Genomic DNA, 22433 nt, shown 5'->3' with positions numbered 1-22433 from the left:
ACGACGGTATGTTATCAAAAAGGGAGAAATGGTTGTACAAAGACAGTTATCTGGACGTAGTTACTAGCTATACATATTTGGGAGTACATTTTTCTGTTAAATTATCGTGGACTTTTTATTCAATACAGGCTGCAACACAAGCAAAGAAAATTCTCTATGGGATACTTAAACATCTCAGATCTAATGCAAGTGTAAATGTTAATCTATTTGTTTTTAAATTTGACGCAAAAATATAGTCAATCCTTCTATATGGGGCTGAGGTTTGGGGCGTACATCGGATAGAATTGATTGAAAGGATGTTTTCCCATGCAAAAGATATTTAGGAGTAAAGATAAACATCCCCAATGTAGTTGTATATGGTGAATGTGGTAGGTTTCCATTATTTACAAATGCACAAATTAAAGTCATAAAGTACTGGTTAAGGCTATTAATGATGCCAAATGATAGGTACCCAAGAAAGTGTTATGAAATTATGGTATTGTATGACAAAAATGGAAAGCAAACCTGGGTTTCTTCAGTTAAAAAGCTCATTAATGATTTAGGCTTTGGTTATGCTTGACAAAGTCAAAATGTAGATTGTCCTGAACGTTTTGGGAAATTGTGTACACAAAGGCTCATTGATACGTACATACAACAGTGGTATTGTTTGTTAGCTTTATCTCCAAAATGTCAGTACTTTAGTTTGTTTAAAACACATTTTATGACTTCAAAATATCTTTTGAAACCACAATTTGAACAAATATAGAATTGCATTTCGTAGACTTAGATGTTCATCACATGAATTAAATATTGAAACGGGAAGATATTTCAAAATCCCAAAGGATATTAGATTATGTAAAATGTGTAATCTACAACTAATAGAGGATGAGAACCATTTTGTTCTCATTTGTGCCTTTTACCAGAATTTACGAATTATATACCTACATCCATCAATGTACCAATTTCCAAATATACATAAGTTTAATGAATTGATGTCTTCTACAAATATCAGCGTACTGAGGTTTTTGACTGCGTATATATTCCATGCAATGAATTTTAAAAATGATAATGACTTAAATAAGTAGAAATCAGTATGTCCACGCACTATCCATAAAGATATGTACTATAGGCCTATGGCCTTTCAGTATTTCTGAAATAAAGATTGATTGATTGATTGATTGAATTATGAGAAGAAATCGACAATGTACATATGTTGGCCCATAAGCGTTTCCTAAATGTAAAACCTAAAACTGCAAATCATGTTGTTAGAAATCAATGTGGAAGATTTACTTTATATTTATGCCTTTATTCGCGTTGTAACATATCGGTGTCAAATTTTATATATGCGTGACACAAGATTTTTTAGAAAATCCTGTCTGTTGTAACGTGGTGCTGCGCACAATGGTAAAACAAACTATGAGTCTTAAGAAAGACAGTTGTTATCAGGTTCAGGTTTTGGTTTTCTATGGTAACAACAGATAGAATTATTTCAAAGTTTAAAACTGTCATACAATGAGGATTTGCATCGGGCGTTAACTGATAGAACACAATAATATGATTACTCATTGTAAAAATTTAACATCATCAACGAATACCTTATCCTAGGACTTACATGTTATACATTTAGAGTGAGTGAGTTGGGTTTAACGCCACTTTTAACATTATTCCAGGTATATCACGGCGTGTCAGCTTAATGTGGGAGGAAAGTTCGAAGTGATGCAGGTCTAAGACGTTTACCACTTCGGTTAAACCCACGAGCACGGGTATGGTGCTGACAAACCTAGAAACATAATTGGGGCGAACCGGGATTCGAACCCACAATCATAGGTTTCTGGCGTGCCTAAGGGATGCAACTCTGCACAGCGAATCGCGGCGCCTTAGACGACTGGGCCACCCGTGCCCCCTTTTGTAAAGGGAACTGTATAGAAGACGAATATCATTTTATGTTGACGTGTAAAACATGTGATTATTTTAACTGAACTAAATTTAATATTTTTGTCTGTAATAACTTAGTCGGTAAATAAGACAAGCGTGTTTGGGTATCAAACCCGCACAGTTAATTAAGCATTATCAAACGTTACAACCACAATACCCAAAACACGCACGTGCATCGCACAAGTAACATGTCGTATGCGTGAATGTTAGGGTGACTGGTCATCGTTGAAGGCAAGTGTCAGAACACACGTAAAAACACCGTAAACACATTCTTTTTTCTCATTATTACCATTAAAACAAATGCCAAGAATCCCCAGTAATGTTCCTGACAGCCATCGGAATGTTGCACTCAGGCACGCGTACTGCTGACGTTGCATTACAAGTTGGTGCGTATGTGAGGACAGTACAACGTCCGAGGAAGCGTTACAATGCGACTGGAGTAACCACTGATTGTTCGAGAAGTGGACGTCAAAGGGTAACAACACCAACTCAAGACCGCTAAATTGTAACGTCACATTTACGCAACCGTTTCTCCCAGCAACTGTTACTGACCACTCAAGAAACTCATACCAACAGAATCAGAGCTCTAATTGTTCACTATCAGTTGCAACAGCATGGTCTGTGAGCCAGGAGGCCATACGTTGGGCCAGTGTTTACCCAACGTCATCGACGTCAATGTTCAGAGTGGGCTCTTGCACATCTGCGTTGGAGTCGACGTGAATGGCAGGGAGTGTTCTTTAGTGATGAATCCCGTTTTTCACTCTCCAGAGGTTACGGTCGACCTCAGGTGTACAGACGGAGGAATGCACGTTATGCTGACACTTGTGTTGCTGAGAGAGATCGTTTTGGATGAGCTTGACCTGTAATGGTTTGGGCTGGAATTGGACACGGATATCGCACTGCTCTTGTTCTTATACGTGGAAATCTAAATGCGATGAGCTACAGTGACGAGGCTCAGCATGTTGTCCCTTTCCTCAACGCCAACGCCAACTTCCACAGTAGCGTTCCAACATCGTTTTACGGATGTTTCAGTAATTGATTTCTGTTGATATCAACCCACAAGGCACTACATGTTGTGAAATATTAAGTCATAGTTTAATTCATCAGGACAAATAGATGTAACTGATTAAAATAAAGTCCGACGTTACGTTTTTTGTTCAGTATATATGAGTGATTTCATCAGGTAAAAGTGTAAAATATACAAACAAAACAGTGGTTCAGTGGTTCGATTCCATACCAAACGACCTTACATACTTACGAATGCATGCACTTACTCACGCATGCACTTACACACGAAGGCAATTACGCACGCAGGTCGGCGGTTCGATTTCCAGACGCGTCATACCTAACGATGTTACGCAGACACTTACGCAAGAAGGCACGAACAAAAGCAATTAGGTGGTTTGATTCCATACCAAAAGGTCATCCACACGCAGGTCGGTAGTTCGGTCTTCGGACGCTCGATATCAACATATTACGCGCGTACTTATTCCATCAGGTATTTACATTCGCACGCAGGCGTCATACCTAAACATGTTACGCTCTTAAGCACACAGACACTTGCGTGGCCACATTATTTGCGGACGCGTCATGCTAAAAGATGTTTAGCACTCCGGCAGATACGCACGCACTTATGCACGCACATATGGCATCAAAACATCGTGCAAACCTTCTTTAATAGTTTCCACAAATACAGTGTCAGGTTATCAATAGGCAACGTGGTATATCGGAAGGGAATTGTGGTCGTGTGAGTCCATTGAATAGATTGAATGGTTGTTGGCGTGTTAACGTACCCCGACGGCGATAATCGTTGCTCATAGAACCAATCATTTGATCGTTTGATCCGGGCTGGGTTATATGCAGACCGTTGACAAATATCTGGAACATTGCCGAGAGAGTCGTTAAACGAACAATCACACCCTATTTCAAACTGTAACCTTTTCAAATAGAGACCATATACATATTTCTTTAAAACCAATTCACTGACTCTGTTTCGATCATTCGGCAGCAAATATACATTAACCAGTTGAAGGTGAAATACGACCCCCTCACTGTTTCGTCTTTTTTCACTTTAGACATTCAATGGCAATGTTAGATGACATAACGAAGAGCCAGCTGCGTTATGGGCAATAGCTCCGATCGAAGGGCCAAACTGAACTTGTCATTGTATGGTATGAGCTGTTATTCGTTTTCCTATGTCGTTCATTATGAATGTTTCTTTGTTAAAAAAATAGCAGCGGAACAAAACGCAAGCCCACAAATAATTGATGGCAAATAAACAGCTTCTCTTGAAATAGTTGCAAAATTATGCAATTTGTATGTACATGTATACATTCAATTTGCAAGATTCAGTGAAGTATGTAAAATTGCTTTTGTAAAACATAAATAGACCAACTAAGAAAGATTACGATGGAAAATTAATCCCACACGTCACCGCGTATACAGTTCAATTTATCGCACAACATACAGTCTATATTATTTGGTAATACCAAGTGCGTGATCATGTACATATTCATTAAAGTAATGTACATACTGGTCAATTTGATCATAATGAATACGCGATAAGGTATGGCGTATGGCATCAACGATACATGTAAGCATGAGATCCCTATTTTTCATCGATGTATTCAAATCGGACCATGAGCTGTAAATAGCTGCACCAGAGGCAGTACTTGTGTCGGTAGACTAACATTTAGTCGCAGAAATAACATTTTCATAGTTGAAATAAAGTATCTTCAAACTATAATCCGAAAGCGCCCAGTTTTAATTTTAGGGCAAAACCTGAGTCAATCCAGACTTGCTAGACTTGAGGTGGTTCCTTTTTTAATTGTTATTCTCTATGGTCTTGGAGACATACTATGGCGTCAGTATCGCATAGAGAAGTCTTTAGTTGGGACAATCCTGCTGGTACCAGCCTGGGCCAGTAGAATCAGATAGGTTGCTGAGTCTCAAGTTTGGACTGTTGGCTGAATAGAACAAGGACACACAAACAAGGGAACCGTCTAGTGTGCATAACCACCACACAAATCGTCAAATCGAATCATTATGTTATACTCTGAATATTTTAAATATTGAGAAATACTCCATTTCAAATAATGGGAAATTAATGTCTATCGCAGTATATATTTCTGCATTTTGAAATCATTATAACTATCTCCAACAAAAGAGTAACGCCTGATAGTGATATAAACTGGTTTGACCGATACTGTGATAAGTGGGTTTTTACATTCTTCTTATGAATTAAATAAACTGGAGTAAGAAAAAGAAATCATTTCAATTTGTCTTTGTGAGTACGTAACCAGAGACGGAACGTAACCCTTTTTGAAAAGTCAAGTGTTCAAAGTTTAGGGGTTTAAAAATGTGCACTATCTGACATACAAACTATCAGCGCAAGTGAGCAGATTATTAATTAATAAATTAATCAAACTATATATGTGATAAAATAAGAAGTTTAATACCTCATTGTTGGAGAGTGTTGAATAATAAGGAACAATGACAATCTGTATACGTTCAGTGCAGTAAAAGTGTGTATAAGTAGTTGAGCAGTATATTGGTACACGCCATTTAAATGGGTTCAATGCTGAGCTCTTTTACTGGTCCATATTTCAATACATGTACTTGATATTCATAATGACTCCACAAAAGCTACACAATGGCGACAAACACTGCACCAGCATTGCATATATGACTTATAAATTTGTGTACACGAGATGCATTGATAATAATAAAAGTTAAAACGTATCTAAATAGTAAGTTTGCAGGTTAAATAACAAACACTTCCGAAATGTTTTTTTTTAAATTTACGTTGGGATAGATAAGTAGCGACTGGTATCTGATGGGTGCAACTGGTGTCCCGTTTGAGATGGCTCAATGTGCTAAGCTCTCAAGATCACGACGGCAAGCAGCCTTCGGCTTGGTGGTCTGTCATACAGACCGTGAAGTAGTTTGTCTCACACTCCCTGAACCATATTCAGTTCCCTTCCGCCCAGCCCTTACTGTAATGCTATAACCCCAAATGAAGCAAGCCTAGGTTTTCTTCATGTTCAGGCTGAAATTTACATCTTACTCGGGCTCATTTTCAATTTATATATAGTCGCTCAATTTTATCGAAATAATATATTTTCAGAGACTAAGCGTTTGTCTAATCGTGAAATACAACTTTCCAAAACATCCCATGCAAATAAATTTTTTTCAGACAAACTCTCTATATTCCTTTAGATGATATATCAAAAGAGAATTTTTTTTATGAATATTCAATATGTCTATTTTAATCTAGCGGCTTGCTGAACATCAGTCTCAACATCTTCTCGAATGTGTTCTTCACCACTGGTGGATAATTTTTATGTTCATGTGACCGTAGATCTTTCAATATCCTTTTTGCGCGAAACACATATACTGATTGATAAAAGCAATAACACTAATCTTAAAATAACACTTCTTAACCAAGCAGTTAGGCTTTACGACGGGACTATACAAGTCTGTGGCATTATTGACTGCAACAAATAACTAACTGCATATAGTTTGTTATGCGACCATTTCCATTCATATGTCCATATGTATACATCCGTTTGTTCTCGTGATCTATAACCGTGCTTTTTACTCCTTTTCTATGGGGTATAGACTAGTGATTGCATCACACCAGAAGGTCCAAATTCTAGTCGACATTTCATGGTCCGTCTTGTATGGTGTGAAACCAAAATCGTAATATGGCTGAATATTGCTAAACGTGGTATTAACCAGATTACTCACACATTTACATAATTTTCGTACATCCATATACGATCAGTTTATAGAAAGACGTACATCATATTCATCCAAATGACCATACGTATATGTCCAAATGTACACGATAAACATAGAATAAATAGAAACATATTTATACATATTAAGCAATTCCGAAACTATTCCGTAAAAATAAATACTGATCAATACACCTTATTGATACAATTTACTAATAATTGCGTTTTCTAAATTTAAAGGATTGTTGTCTTTCATACAATGTTCTGAAAATTATGATTCATTTTACATCAAAAAGGGATGTGTCAACTTTGTGTATCTCTGCAAGTTGTTCAATGAAATTATCAAATTAAAGATTAGTAAATACAACTGTATTACATATTCAAACAGAGACATAATATATGTTTATCCTTTGGTGTACACTATTTCTGGTAGATAAATCTGTTATATGCTTACTTTAAAGCACAGGGACAATACTTTTTATTAATCAAGTCTCTGTAGCAAAATAATACCAATTAAATAACACAACTAAACTCAACATAATTTTTTGAATGATGTAGTATCCTTTAGAATTAAGAATTGTATTAACAATGCCTATGTTAAAAAAACTATATTATGAAATTCAGTGAGTCCACAGTCTGAGTGCTTTTTGCAGGGCTACTCTCATACTTTTTATGACGCATATTAGGCCAGGGGTCGACACTCGCATAAATGTGGTGACTCATTATTGCATTAATTTTATTATTTAAAGTATTCATGAGGGACATTTCATGTGGCACGCTGTGGAATAGAGTGAATTATGAGCATAGACCTGAAAAATATTTTTGGATAATCATGCCAGCTCAAAAAATATATTGATGTATGCTTATGGAATATTCAATATAAGTAGGATTTAACTGAATAAATATAATTGATGTCTGTCAATAACAAATAAGTCATGAGACAGTTATTTGTGTGTAAAATGTGCCATGTGTAGATTGACGCTTAGCGTTGTCAAAACATTGTTAATTGTGTTGTCTTGATGCCAAACAAGTAGCATGGGGCTATTAAAGCTGATTTTTTTTTTCTACGGAAATGAAGCATATGTATTAAAATTGTATTTTCGAATGACGGTTGGTTCAGTTAATACTGCCGTGCAATCAGTTATAATAGTTTTGATATTACTGATCAATAGAGGGATATTAGTGGCAAGCATTTAGCTTCTTACATGCACAGTGACTCTACCCGTCTTGTCAAAATCACATCAATCATTATGACATAGATTACCACATATGAGAGGGGGACACAAACGAAGAATGAAATATTTTTTTGGTAAAAGAGATAAATTAACTAAAACTGACAATATCACACGAAAATTACCTGTCACTTTATAATTTCTCTCGAAAACTACATCAAATTCACACTTATCTAACTTAAACCGGTTGTTTGTCAAACGATAACTTATTCCAGATTTTGACAGAAAATGACAAATAATCATCATCGTGGTGGGTCCAGAGGTTGAATTTAGGGGATTATACCACCGCCAACACTTGAGAAATCCACAACCAGGGAAAACTGCCCTCCCCACCGAGGGTAAAAATAGTTCGTTTGAGAAAAACTGGATCCGCCTCTGATTATTAATAATCGATAATAAGCATATATTTAACAAAACTGAAACACAAATACTCTTTTTCACATTGACATTTATAGTAATATCATTCCCGATCCGCCGCAGTCAGGTAAATGTTTGCGTACTGATAAGATTGTGAATATGTATCTGAACGTTATCATTCTGCCAAGTTATAACAAATATAGCGGTATGTACGTAGTTTTCGCTTCCGTCTGTAGGTGTTCTTTGACCTAAATCATTCTACGTGTATATGTGAAAATCAGAGCATAAGAGCATAAAGAGCATAATTGACGAATGTTATTAATAATCGTGTTTGAGAGTTATTTCTTTACTGCTGCAGTAAACTGCAATTGAATATATATGTTTGTGTGGAGGTGGTGGTGGGGGTGGGGTGGGGGTGTGGGGGTGTGGGGGTGTGGGGGTGTGAGTGCTTGTCTTCTGTAACATTCAAATATATGATGCTTAAAATTGTGTTTCTGAAGTATTCGTTATGACGATCCATCACGTGTTTGCTCTAATGCTTCATTAAAGTTTTAAACAACGGACAAATACAGGTTTCATGAGAGGAATACTTTAGAACTATACTAGGAACGCACGAAAAATGACGAAATATGATTGGAAGAAAAAAAGTAACAACAAACCAATATCGCAGGTATGCGTGTTTGCTATATGCGTAAGAAGTGTCACACTGATTATCTAGAATATCACCTTCATGATGGGTCCAATGTGACTTGTAAATACGTGCAAACCTATAACTCCTTCAATTGTTTGTGGCGCAGTGAACCCTTCTTGACATAAAACAAATGTGGCCACATGAAACCTGTCTGCCAGGATTATTCTGGCGATCAGTAATTGATTAAGCGGACATGTTTGTGTATGAAACATCAGGACATAACGGCAGTGAACTGCAACTGCCTTCCTATATTCCCAAGCGGTCAAAATAGCTACCGTGAACCCCGTGCTTGTAAGAGCCGACGAAATGATTCGAATGAATGTCTGTCACACCCCGACCGCGTGTGTAGTTGTGCATGCCGTCAGTCATTGGTTGGTCTTGAATATTCCCAGGATGTCGTGTTATAGTTGCACTCTTGCTGACACTCTCCACCATTCCTTGCACTAAACAGCTGCAAGTGAGCCGCTGAGTTGTCTATTCTTTATGTGACTTAGACCTGACACTTCATTGGCAGTTGATGATCCAAGACTAGGTATTAAATTACACAATTCAACATAACGAATTTTTCTATTTTGTCAAGGCGGCATCCAATACAAACCTGGTTTGGCTGAATATTCACTGATTTTCAATATACCATGTCCCTGATGTTGCAGTGACACTGTTTTTCTGATTTTAGTCATGTTACTTGTGTGTGTTATTCCTGTAACACGTGACCTTTCTTAAAAAATACAAACATAACGTTTAACTACTATTTCTAGTTTACTAAGAACTGATTCATCTTTGTGTCATACAACACGACTTTGAAATATATTCATGCGCTACAACGTACCATGAGAACACACCAATTCAGATAAACATGCAAATGATCTGTCTTTGTGTTTATACTTACTCCACACTTCTACCTCAGCAAAGTCCAACACAGCACCCTGTCTATCATTACTTGTCTCAGTGTAGACAGTCAGGTAGCGCCAGGTTCCAGGACAGGTCACATTCAGTACGTCAGGGATGTCTGTACCGTCAGGACTTCCAGTAACTGTGTGACAAAGACTTCCTTCTTTGGTCTCATTTGAATTTGTCACAGATGTGTAGAGTTGAATTCCATTGCGTCGTTTCTTGACTGAAAGGAAAATTTGCTGAAATGATATATATCTTTATCTTGATTCTCGACATTATAAATAAGCCTGTGCAGCGTGGGCTTACGACAACGTGATATACAAGTGTATATGTGTAATGAATATGATTAGTCAATCGCGACACACCAACTGTTTTGAATCAACTGTGATCTTTTCTTAACTTGGCTTTCGAAATGAAACAATCAGTACCATAATTTTTAAAATATGTATACTAACGGGGAAAAGTAACAGGGCTTCATTGTAAGTTAAAAATAATAAATATTTTATGGAATTTAAAAAACGGGTCATGATATATATTCATAAAAACATCTCCTCGTCTTTGAGGTCGTGATGCCACGTCACCGAAGGGTTACCTAGCTTGGTGTAGCTGAGGATGAGCTAGGTTTCATCTTGACAGCTCTGATGGTCGCGCAGGGATCTACAGCGTCTAAGAGATCATTTTAGCGACGCTTGCGTTACTCATCGTTGTCAGTTTGGGAGGTAGAAGTGCAATGGTATGGGGTGGCATCGTAACTCGTGGGAGGGCACATAGCGCACGCTACCGGGACGACATCGTTCGAGGTCATGTTCTACCTTTTGTGTCATCACTGATTTTCGGTGATCCATCCATAAAATTTTCCCCGTTACCATGTACATTTTACTGCGCTTCACTTTTGTGTGGTTCGTATCGTTTGTCCATTCTCAATTTAACTTCAGTGCCGTTTTGTATCAACCTTGTCTTTTCTAAGTAAACTTCCGTTCACGAAATAACGTCGCTGTTGGTCTTTGGCGACGCATTATTATGTTACACAATACACTTATCCAGACATGGCTGATCAACTGTGGTTTATATTTGTTCCCTTATCACTGGTTCCAGGTATAATTCTCAACTCCCTAGGGAGTATTCAACCCATACTGCATTCAGGGGCTTGACGGTTTTTACATCCTCCTCATATATCGTATCGGGTACCCGTTGTCAAAACATTGTTAATTGTGTTGTCTTGATGCCAAACAAGTAGCATGGGGCTATTAAAGCTGATTTTTTTTTTCTACGGAAATGAAGCATATGTATTAAAATTGTATTTTCGAATGACGGTTGGTTCAGTTAATACTGCCGTGCAATCAGTTATAATAGTTTTGATATTACTGATCAATAGGGTTACCTAGCTTGGTGTAGCTGAGGATGAGCTAGGTTTCATCTTGACAGCTCTGATGGTCGCGCAGGGATCTACAGCGTCTAAGAGATCATTTTAGCGACGCTTGCGTTACTCATCGTTGTCAGTTTGGGAGGTAGAAGTGCAATGGTATGGGGTGGCATCGTAACTCGTGGGAGGGCACATAGCGCACGCTACCGGGACGACATCGTTCGAGGTCATGTTCTACCTTTTGTGTCATCACTGATTTTCGGTGATCCATCCATAAAATTTTCCCCGTTACCATGTACATTTTACTGCGCTTCACTTTTGTGTGGTTCCATTGGGCGCAGTGGGCGAGCGGTCTAAAATCTAGTAAGCGCCAGGTGATGATCATGAGGTTGTATTCTGCTAGTGACCATGTTGTTAAACCATTCAGCCTTGGCTTACGAGTACATGTCTTTCCTCATATATCGTATCGGGTACCCATTTCCTGTTGGGTGAACTGAGGCACATTTAAACAAAGTCACTTGCCCGTGGTGATAAAACACGATTTGACACTTGTTTTGTAAAATGTATCTGGTCGTCTATTAACGGATGAATGGGTTCCTTTGAGTGCTAGGGGTGACTGTACTGTACACTAGGGGTGGTGACAACACAGTAAAGACATGTACTCGTAAGCCAAGGCTGAATGGTTTAACAACATGGTCACTAGCAGAATACAACCTCATGATCATCACCTGGCGCTTACTAGATTTTAGACCGCTCGCCCACTGCGCCCAATGGAATCTGTTTCAGCGGATAATCGAGCATAATTATTTTCTGGCGTTTTGTGGTTACAAGGCATTCTGATATGTGCATGTAAACTACCATAGGGATTATCATGAATTTACAAGAGTTTCGTTTTGAACCATTGCCTTAAGATGACAACAGACATTTACATAAATTTCATTACTGGTATATTGACATACCCTCACCCCTCGGATTTAAGGTGAATTTATGTTAATCTACTGTGTACTCTTTCAGTTAGTGTATTGATAGCGATGATTCTATTATCCGACTAATGTACTTGCGACTTTCATGTATTTATTATAACAACATCAACGTATACTATGACGGTCACAGTAAGCATCCTGGTAAGGTGCAGTGGGATTCAGGAAGCAGCATATATGATCATAACATGAGTATAATTCACTTACAGTCTCTCCTGAAGTAGATTGTAACCTGTGCTGACTGTACTTGTGTCTGTAGATCCACCTTCCACCAGGCTGTAGGTTCACCAACCTTGGTGTGGATTAAGAACGTCTCGTTGACTGCAGTAGTCACTCCATCCACAGCTTTACCGGCAGACTGTGAAGGTTGGCGTGTTGTACTCATCGATGCTGGTTTGTACAGGGCGACATTTTGTCTCACACCTATAGCATAAACAGCGTATTATAAAGTACAAGCATAAAGTACATGCATAATAAAAGGGAACCAAGAGACTTTCTTCATTTTCAGAGACTTAACAAATCTGCAGAGCAATAAGTGCTTGCAATTTAACAAGACGTGGAAAGGTCTTATCACCTATCACGGACATGCCATTGAGAGTTTGTTTGACAGGAATATTTATTTACTGCTACTACAACATGCAGTCGTCTAGATTTGCCAAATATCATAGACTAACATGGGCTGTATTATATGGGCTTATTTGTTTCAGAATTTGTATTTCGAGACGCTACACGTTTGAGCAACCAAACCTTAACATGCCCCTCCGTGGATGTATGCAAAACTCAATACTCAAAGGTGAGGTGAAATTGGGTTTAACGACGCGTCCAAGATTATTGCAGCGACGTGCTTGCACGTGTGTGTGTGTGTGTGTGTGTGTGTGTGTGTGTGTGTGTGTGTATGTGTTTGTGTGGCTGCTTGTACTAGTCCGGACTAATGCTGATTTATAGTGTTAGCCCACTGAGATACCATGCCGCACCCCACTCAGACACAGTATACTGACTCCGAGCCGACCAGTCCTTGCTTTAGCCCCTTAATGCCGACAGGGTAACAACAAGTACCATCTTTAAACGTCTTTTGGTAGCAAGGCCGGGGATCGAAACCCGGACCTTCTGATCTCCGGGCGGACGCTCTACCACTAGACCGCGGAGGCGGTCCCTCAATGGTCAAAGTGTTCCAGTGGCATTCCGTCAGTAATTAAGAATTGACTTTCACTTTGTGTGAACCTTCATAGAGTGAAGACCAAACTGTATGAACGTCAGAGCTTGCGACATTCGAACCCACGATCACAGGTTTCTGACGTTAACACACATCCGTGTGCCGTACTGATCATAAAAAGGACACCGACAATAACGGTAATTGAAATGATTTCGAGAGAAAAAGCGACACACATTTCCATTGCGACTCACAAAAGACAACTTGAGTATAGACAAAAGAAGTTTTACCATTTCGCTGTATGCCTAGATGAATTTACTTAGAAAAACATGCGCACCATTAATCGAAAAGGGCGACAACCTAACAATGCGACATTTCAATATCATCAATATTTTGTTTTGTCGCGTTATCGCGTTATGACGCATTTTAACACCTCTATTACGCATGTTAGATGGGGCGACAATGCAACAACGCGATATATTTTAATCTTGACAATTGTCATGTTGTGACATTGTCGCCCTTAGGTAACATAAAAAAATATTATTCAAAGAACGACAATGCGACACATGACCATAATGTCGCATTGTCGCGCTTTGGTTAATTTTGTAACTGTTTGCTTATTCTTGTAAGGGTGACGACGTGACAATGACCCTACCATAGTCTCTCGCTGCAGTGCCTTAATCTGCCATGGGCGCTGAAGCGATACTACTCCTACTGAACTGCATGACGATGTTCCGGTTTTGCATGTTGACAGACACGTGTGAAGGCGTGTGATACAGCTCCTCAAAAAGTTAAACACTGAAGTAAGTTTTAGACAAATCCTGATACCTATCAGTCACTGTTTGTGTGTGTACAATAGCCTATATGCATGCTTGTATGTTATATAGGTTAGGTTTAATGGGGTTTAACGTCGCATGCAAGATTATTGTACTTGAATAGCGACACGCATGCACGTGTATGTGTATGTGGCTGCTTGTACTAGCCTGGACTGATGCCGATTAATACTGCTAGCCCCCTTAGATACCATGCCGCAGTTTAAGACGAATAACCCACTCGGACACAGTACGCTGTCAGTTTTAGGATATTTAAACTGTCATTGGAATTCAGACACACGCCAAGTCAAACTAAACCTCGTTACCAAGTTTATTGACATCACATATCCCTCTGCCATGCACAGTTAGTTCTATCGGCCACTCGGTTGCCTATTATTTTGTTACAATAGTAAATGAAATTAATCTTGAGAAATATGAAATGTTGCTTATAGCGATAAAAATGGACTATTATTACCTTATTCTTTTAGTTACTTACGCTCAACATACACATATTTATATATAATGTAATGCCTGGCTCGTAACACGAAACTCAGGCATGACAATACACATATTTACAATATCTTCTCTGATCCCAGCATATTCCCACCACTGGAGGATATAGTACCATGCGTGTATATGACCTGTACTAATATACGTTTAAAGATATGCGTTAATACAAGAGGCGACTAACGGGATCGGATAGTCAGGCTCGCTGGGTTGATGCATATCATAGTTTCCCAGTTGCGTGGATCGATGTTGATGAAAACCATGCTGTGCATCGAAAACATGGACGTGTATCAATACTGTGTTCCTATTCCTACAAGTACCACATTTCATACATTTGGCAAAATGTATTGACTCAAAGCATTTTGTTTCGATTTTCACATCGGCATATAATTGAACACACCACCTAACCCATTATGGACAATCCTTATTCAAGAGCTATGAAATCAAAAGTTGTAACAGTCTTTACTAACATTATATCATTTCCTGAGCATGTTAGGGTTTTTTTTCATGCCTTTTTCGGTTCTATTTACATTTGTCCGAGATCACAAGAAATTCAAAGACATAAATTTCGTAATACCTTATTTGCAAACGTTATGAATGCATGTGCGATGATTACATATATTATACCTATGTTCAGTTAATGTTACAGTAAGGAAGAGGTAACCAACTTATATCCGCCTTAGTAGTACGTGTTCGACCGGATAATTGTTGAATTAAAAACACAATATCCGCGACTGGGTTACATGCAAACACCTTCTAAAAGTGTTGATCATGTTCTTTATGAGGTAATACTGCCAGACTTCGCAGTACATCGTCCACAATACCCATAGCGTAGTCGTCTCCCGGATGATCTTACTCTGGGCTTCATAAGACAGGAGCCTGGTGAAATTTGTATGATATTTGAAGACGATATAGGTAAAGGTCTTTTCAGAAGAATTCTTTTCAATGGAAGAGGAATGCCCAGCAACTGTCTAAACTTGAAGATGTCTTGAATATTTATGGTTATGTTTACACAAACATTGTGTGTAATAACTGCATCGGAGTAGTGACAAGAGTACGTGAAAAAGTCAATCAACTGAGGTCGTCCTTTAAAAAAAACGTGAGGGAAAAACTCATGGAACTACACTTCTCAAATATTAAGGGCCGTGACTTATCGCCTAGTTCGATCAGAGCATTACAATGAAATGCCTTATATTCCCTGACAGTATAGCAACATCTCCAGCAGGATCTTGGCACTAAAGACCCGTGAAGATCCGGGGTATAATAGGTCTTCAGCAATCCATGCTGGCCGTTAGAGGCGACTGTGCTTGTCGTAAGAGGCGACAAACGGGATCGGGTGGTCAGGTTCGCTGACTTTGTTGATGCATGTCATCGATCGAAATTGCGTGGATCGATGCTCGTGATATCAATCACTGGATTTAGACTCAATTATTTACAGACCGCGGTCATATAGCTGGAATATTGCTGAGTGCGTCGTAAAAGAACAAATCAACCAACCAACCAACCAACCAAATCCTGATCAGTCACAAGAAATAATACTTGTGTTTTACAACTAAGTCTTAATCATAGTCGTGCGATGGAGAATAGGCTGTCATAAATATACTCTTCAAAACAGATATATTTGGCCATAAAAGCCAAATTAGCGGACTAAGAAGTGCAAAATGAAGAGGTTTAATGTGTTATAGTGTCACTGACATTTCCCGAATCAAAATGATCACAACAAGGACATGCAAACAATTAATTAGGAACACGAACGATTCGAAAAAACGCACCGAGTGTATCAACAAAAGGGCCTCTTACGTAGGTGAGACATCCCGCCCAATCAACACCAGAATCAAAGAGCATAAAACCTCCACCACCAAATCCGACAGCAAATCAGCCATCTCGGACCATATCATTAACTGTCCCAATCACATCATCAACTGGGACAACGTCCAAATCCTCGCCAACAACCTCCATGACTTCACCAAAAGAAAACTAACAGAAGCAGTCCATATTCGCCGCCACAAGCCATCAATCAACAGAGATCAAGGCTATTTCATCCCATCCGCCTACTATGAACTCATCAACCAATAATCACCTGTTTTTTGGCTTCATGCCCCTATTGGCTTCTAGCTATGTGTTTTCTGCCCATCGTGTTGTGATAGCATAATCCCTTTGTTGTCACACCTACCTATGTTATCCCACTCATGTATGCCCTTGTTGTTACTGTTAATCCTCTATTGTTATCATCCACTTGCTATATATATTCTGCACTATGTCCCTCATTCAGTCTTGCTTGACAACGGTATAAGGATCTATACCGAAACGTCGCCTTTTACAGTATTAAAGAAGTTGTTATCCATAAAAAATTGTGTCTATCTTGTCATCCGTCAACTTCTAAGTAATGCCTATCAAACAATTTAACAAAAGGGCCATGGAGCTGCACTTATTGCAGCTGTCGCCATGGTTTTCAATGTAGCGCCCAGCACTATCAATAGGTTATGGGATCGGTTTCAACAGCATGGATCAACATGTGATCGGCAAGATCAAGACGACCAAGAGTAACCACCCCTACCCAAGATCGCTACATCCGACCGGACGACCACAGCCACCTCAACCGCATCCTAAATACCCCGACTGCGCAGAATCTCCGACCAGACCGTAGGAAACCATTTAAGAGCAGAAGGCCTACGATGGAAAGATGTCTGGTTCAGCTACGAATCAAGATTTCTCCCCTGTCGAGGGGATGGAAGAAAACGGGTCTACAGACGTCTGGGAGAACGTTACGCCGAAACTGCGTACAGGAAGTGGACAGGTTTGGTGGTGGTAGCGTTATGATGTGGGCTGCTATCTCTCAATCAATTATTAGCAATAACGATTATCAAAGATAATCAGATTTCTTTCTTGTTTACGCAAACTATAATATCACAATTTAATATATAATATATCCTGTTGAGTCCTGTATCAATTTGACAATTTTGTATTTGTTATTCCTCGATAGCTTGTGAATGCGTGTTGTAGTGAATCCCATCTGTTATGTGTAAGTTTATTCTTTCCACGTTTATGGGTACATTATTGCTGTACATGTATGAGGCAGCCCTCATACATTCGTGTGAAAAAACAACAAATACACCTCCATGCATGTAAAGAAAGATACAGCTAAAATATATCGGTATATCGGCAGTGAATCCGGATCAGAATTGGTCCCTAGCAATTTCAACTTGTAGTAAGAGGCAAATCACGATTGAATGGATCGGGTTGTTGGCGTGTTAAAGTGCTCCGATCGCGTGAATCGTTGTTCTTAATACAGCTCGTATAAGACAGCCGTCTTATTTCGGGAATATTGCTGAGTGTGGTTCCATTGTCCGAAGTAGGGAGATTCAGCCCAACGAAAGCCGAGGCCCAGGCAAACTAACGCTTTCAATTTGATTTCGTGTAAACAAAGGCGTTGCCAAATATAGAATGATGAAGACTGCTGAGATTGTACCAAAACATCACTGCTTTGATGGAATGGTGTGGCACTGTTACCAAAAGTGTTTGTGAATATTAGGAGATACACCCATTCTGTTTTAAATTCGAGATGGAATATCTCCATTCTACCGTGGCTATTGAGACAAGAAAACTTGACAATATATACAATGTCTTCAGTTCTGTTTTGTTGACATCAAATATACTTGTAGCGCATTATACCTGGGCAAGAACATGACATTCAAATGATAAATGGACTTAGATTTGCATGTAACAGACCCAACCCCCCTGCATTCTTGGGTGTGGGCCATTTGGTATTTAGGGAGGGAGGGGTTTAGGTAGAGAGTCATGTATTCTTTCGTCATTTTCAGAAGATGAGATTTTTTTCTTCATAACAGAGAGCTGAAATATTTAAGGTCACATTTCAAATACAACATTTGGAAAGATTATTTATATTTTCTCACTGTTCCCTAATACAGTGCAGATGTAGGTGATTTGACGAACAATGACAGTGAGAGTATAATAAAGCATTTTTAGATAATAAAACACCATATGTTGCAAAAGCCCAATGTGCAGCTTTTTCCCATTTGACAGAAAACTGATCAACTTTACATGTTTGTATCCAAACCGTTGGACAGTGACAAATAACATGCTAAGAATGACGCTACAACACGATACATACGCTTGGTATGAAGAGTGGCCCATGGGCAAGCAAGTGGGCGACAATATTTTCCTTTGCTCAAACTCATGTTTGTCTTTGGCAAATACATAAACGTTTGTCTACAAGCATCATGACATATGATTGAACTCATTTTAATTTAATTCAACTAATTTGTAGCGTTATTAAAATATTTCGCCAATGGGCGAAAAGGTTTGGCCCATGGGCAGGCCCATAGAAGAAGTTTCAGTTTTGTTTGTCGTTTAACGCCGCACTTTGTGGCGGCTGTCTGTAAATTATTGAGTCTGGACCGCTGACTGACATGACCACTAATCTACGCATTTGGGATACGATAACATACACCAAGTCAGTGAGCCTGACCACACGATCACGTTAGTCGCCAGTAACGACATGCCTGGGTTGCTGAAATTCTAACACGAATACTAAAGTAAAAGCATGTTTCATGCATATATTACATCAACCTATACTATGGAGATTACATCTTGGATAGGGATTCAGGATTAAGGAAGCATCATATAATACATTCAGTAATATCTAAAGCTAAAGACTGTTATCAATGTAAAACAATATCATGATTGATAATTATTATTATGAGTATAGAAGTGGCAAATGGTATGCATATAGTGTACTTGCATGGATATTGTCATGTCATTAGCTCAGTCATTATTGAAAGTGTTAGTGAATCAGATGTATTGTCATGAATAGTTGTGCATTTATTGCACTTAAGAACAAGCATAACAACTGTATTGTACATACTTTATATACTAAGATTTGTTCAACAGCCAATATCATGTATGATTTTTAACATTACCTTCGAGGTATAATTGAGTTATGTTTTAAGTAATTGTATGAATGGTTCCTGGATGAATATTATCCAATGTTATTTTGAAAGAATGAAGTATTATGATTGGTATAACTCTACCATTTGAAATATTAATGTCCCAATCCAAATGTAATGTGTATATGAGATCATTGCTTGATTATTTATGTACAACACATTGAACCTCACAATAAATACTGGGGTCTCTCGTTGACATCACCGTCTCACGTAATTCCCCCTTCCATTTTAAGACATAGATTACCACTTGTTGGAAATAAGTAACAAGATAACAGATTCCTTTCTTGGCTATATATTATATCCAATTAAACACAGATGTTCAGTAGTTTCGTAATGCTTCATGCCTGAACAAACTTCCTTGTACTGATATGCTGTCATTAATAATGGCAAATACTTCACAGTTCAGAAAATCATGACGTCAGGGTATTTGTTTTAGACCTGACCTTTGTATGTTTGCTAAACAAGGCAGGAGAAAATACGTTCTTAATTAACTAAGTTTATTTGTCTTCTTTCTGTTGAAGAAAGAACCAACCCACACAACGTAGTCTTCAAGTGTCGAATCAAGTGAATGTATTTAGTATTTCTATCTTGTGCTATCCTTCCTTTTTTTATGAACATGTACACATAAGGTTAATAGACTTGCAGAAAACAGAGTGTCAGAAAACCTTTAAAAGCCTTTCCTACTTTGATGTGGTCATGGTATCGAACATGACAGTACACTCTTTAAATCGTTGTTCGTCGAGTTTTCGCCGAAGAAATATTGCAACAATTATTTAAAATACTTATAATCTAGTATTGCAACCATTCAACGTTTTAAAGTACATAGTGCTTTCATGACGCCATAATGTTCTGCATGCATTGTTACATGAAGGACATGACATGGATGTGGTCATGGTACCGAACTTGACAGTACAGTTATCGTTTTTCGTCGGGCTTTTCGACGAGGAAATATTGCTACAATTGCCTAAAGTACTCATAATTTAGGAACCGCAACAGATTATTTAGCAATATTTTTAAAGTAAGACCAGTTTTTGAAAATGCCTTATGTGTGTGTAGGTTTGCGAAAGACGTGCCTGTTGGTGCCACATTCAGCATAAACTAGATTGTAACAACTAAAACGTCCTTTATAATAAAACTATTTACTGACAAAAATATAATGATTCGGTCGGTGGATCACGCATAATAAACGTAGCGACTGTTTACCGTGAAACTGACTGCCTCTGTGGTCTAGTGGATTAGCGTCCGCCCGGAGAGCGGGAGGTTGGTGCTTCGATATTGTATAACAATATAAGGTAATCAACATGTAATTCTTAATGTCAATTCTGCTATGTTCACTTCAAAAAAGGAACGCAGGCAAATTTGTTTTCCAGTTCGTGCAACCATATGTCTGAAGCACACCCACGTATGGTCCCTATCAGTGATAATCAAAAAATTGAAAGGGGCACAGTGACACAGCCTGAACCAACGTAAATTACACAAACGAAACCACTGTGACCTATTCAGTGACATCATAAACATGTTGATGTTGCGGTTCAACTCATCCTTTCCTCATACGTTTTCCCGTGAACAATCTATATGTAACGCAGCTGATATCGAGAGAATAACAAGCCTGCTGATACACCCGTGACAGTCAAACAGGAAGTAACGTCGGGTGCTGATGCGCGGCGAGTCAACATCTCCCACTATCGACCCGTGTACACAAAATACTAGTGTTGTGCTTAACTAGTGGTAATAGGTGATCATTTTATCATAAGCATGGCAACTGTGTCCCATTTAATCAACAATGGTTGCGTGAATTAAAGGATGAACATACCGCTCCTAAACATTACACAGACAGCAAGGCTCAACTGCCACACAGCGTGTCAGTACACTGAGAGGATATACCACCATTGCATACTTCATTACCACGATCGTATTTTGTCTTCAGTTCTAAATAAAATTCTGTTCAGGTCACATTTCATTCCTTGACTAACGAATCACTTCTGCGCTAAAGAGTGAGTGAGTGAGTATGGTTTTACGCCGCTTTTAGCAATATTCCAGCAATATCACGGCGGGGGACACCAGAAATGGGCTTCACACATTGTACCCATGTCGGGAATCGAACCCGGGTCTTCGGCGTGACGAGCCAACGCTTTAACCACTAGGCTACCCGACCGCCCCACTCTGCGCTAAAGAGGTAAACAATGATACTCATGTATCTGGTGCTGAAACCCATGTAGGTAAAGAATGTACTTACCTGCTGCGAGACTCAGACTGACAATTAGAAACACAACCCTGGCCCACACCGCCATTGTGACACCCTGGCACACAGACCAGGAAGAAGATTACGTTCCTGTTGAGATCCGATTATTTTTAGTGGGTGAGTTGGGTTTAACGCCGCTTTTAACAGTATTCCAGTTTTATCACGACGTGTCAGCTTAATGTGGGAGGAAAGCCCGAAGTGATACAGGTCTCAGACGTTTACCACTTTGGTGAAACCCATGAGCACGGGTATCTGTTTATAGGTAAACACCCGGTAGTGAATTCTTGTGGACAACACGGGCTGCCTTTGAAGTAACTATTTGATGTTAAGGTTGTCCTATTTTTATGCTTGTGTCAATCACATGAAATTAACATGCACGGAAATACACATATAAACATGTCCAACATATTTTAATTCCCAAGATAAAGGGAAGTGTACTCCCCACAACTAGGAAAGGTAATGTATCAGCCTTGCATGAGTTCCTTCTACATTGTTGTTTTCAAATATCTACAGACTATGCATAACCACCCTTAGGGGCCGGCCATTGGATATTAGGGGGAGGTAGGGGTTGGAGTGAGGAGTACT

The 22433-nt window shown here is 38.9% G+C and overlaps 1 protein-coding gene across 1 annotated transcript in view; it reads right to left on the bottom strand.

Moving 5' to 3' along the window:
- LOC139480311 (multiple epidermal growth factor-like domains protein 6) overlaps positions 1-21897 on the bottom strand; it is a 43378-nt gene extending 21481 nt beyond the window's left edge. The window contains exons 1-3 of the mRNA XM_071263365.1: positions 21843-21897; positions 12378-12593; positions 9823-10050 (exon numbers count right to left, since the gene is read on the bottom strand). Coding sequence (XP_071119466.1) covers positions 9823-10050; positions 12378-12593; positions 21843-21897 — 499 coding nt within the window. The remainder of the gene's footprint in view (positions 1-9822; positions 10051-12377; positions 12594-21842) is intronic.
- Positions 21898-22433: the final 536 nt, after the last annotated feature.

This window comes from Haliotis cracherodii, unplaced genomic scaffold, assembly GCF_022045235.1.
Source record: "Haliotis cracherodii isolate W230 unplaced genomic scaffold, xgHalCrac1.p SCAF_4, whole genome shotgun sequence".
Taxonomy (NCBI): Eukaryota; Metazoa; Mollusca; class Gastropoda; order Lepetellida; family Haliotidae; genus Haliotis; species Haliotis cracherodii.
Note: the sequence above shows the minus strand (reverse complement) of the source record. Positions and strands in the feature narration are given on the sequence as shown.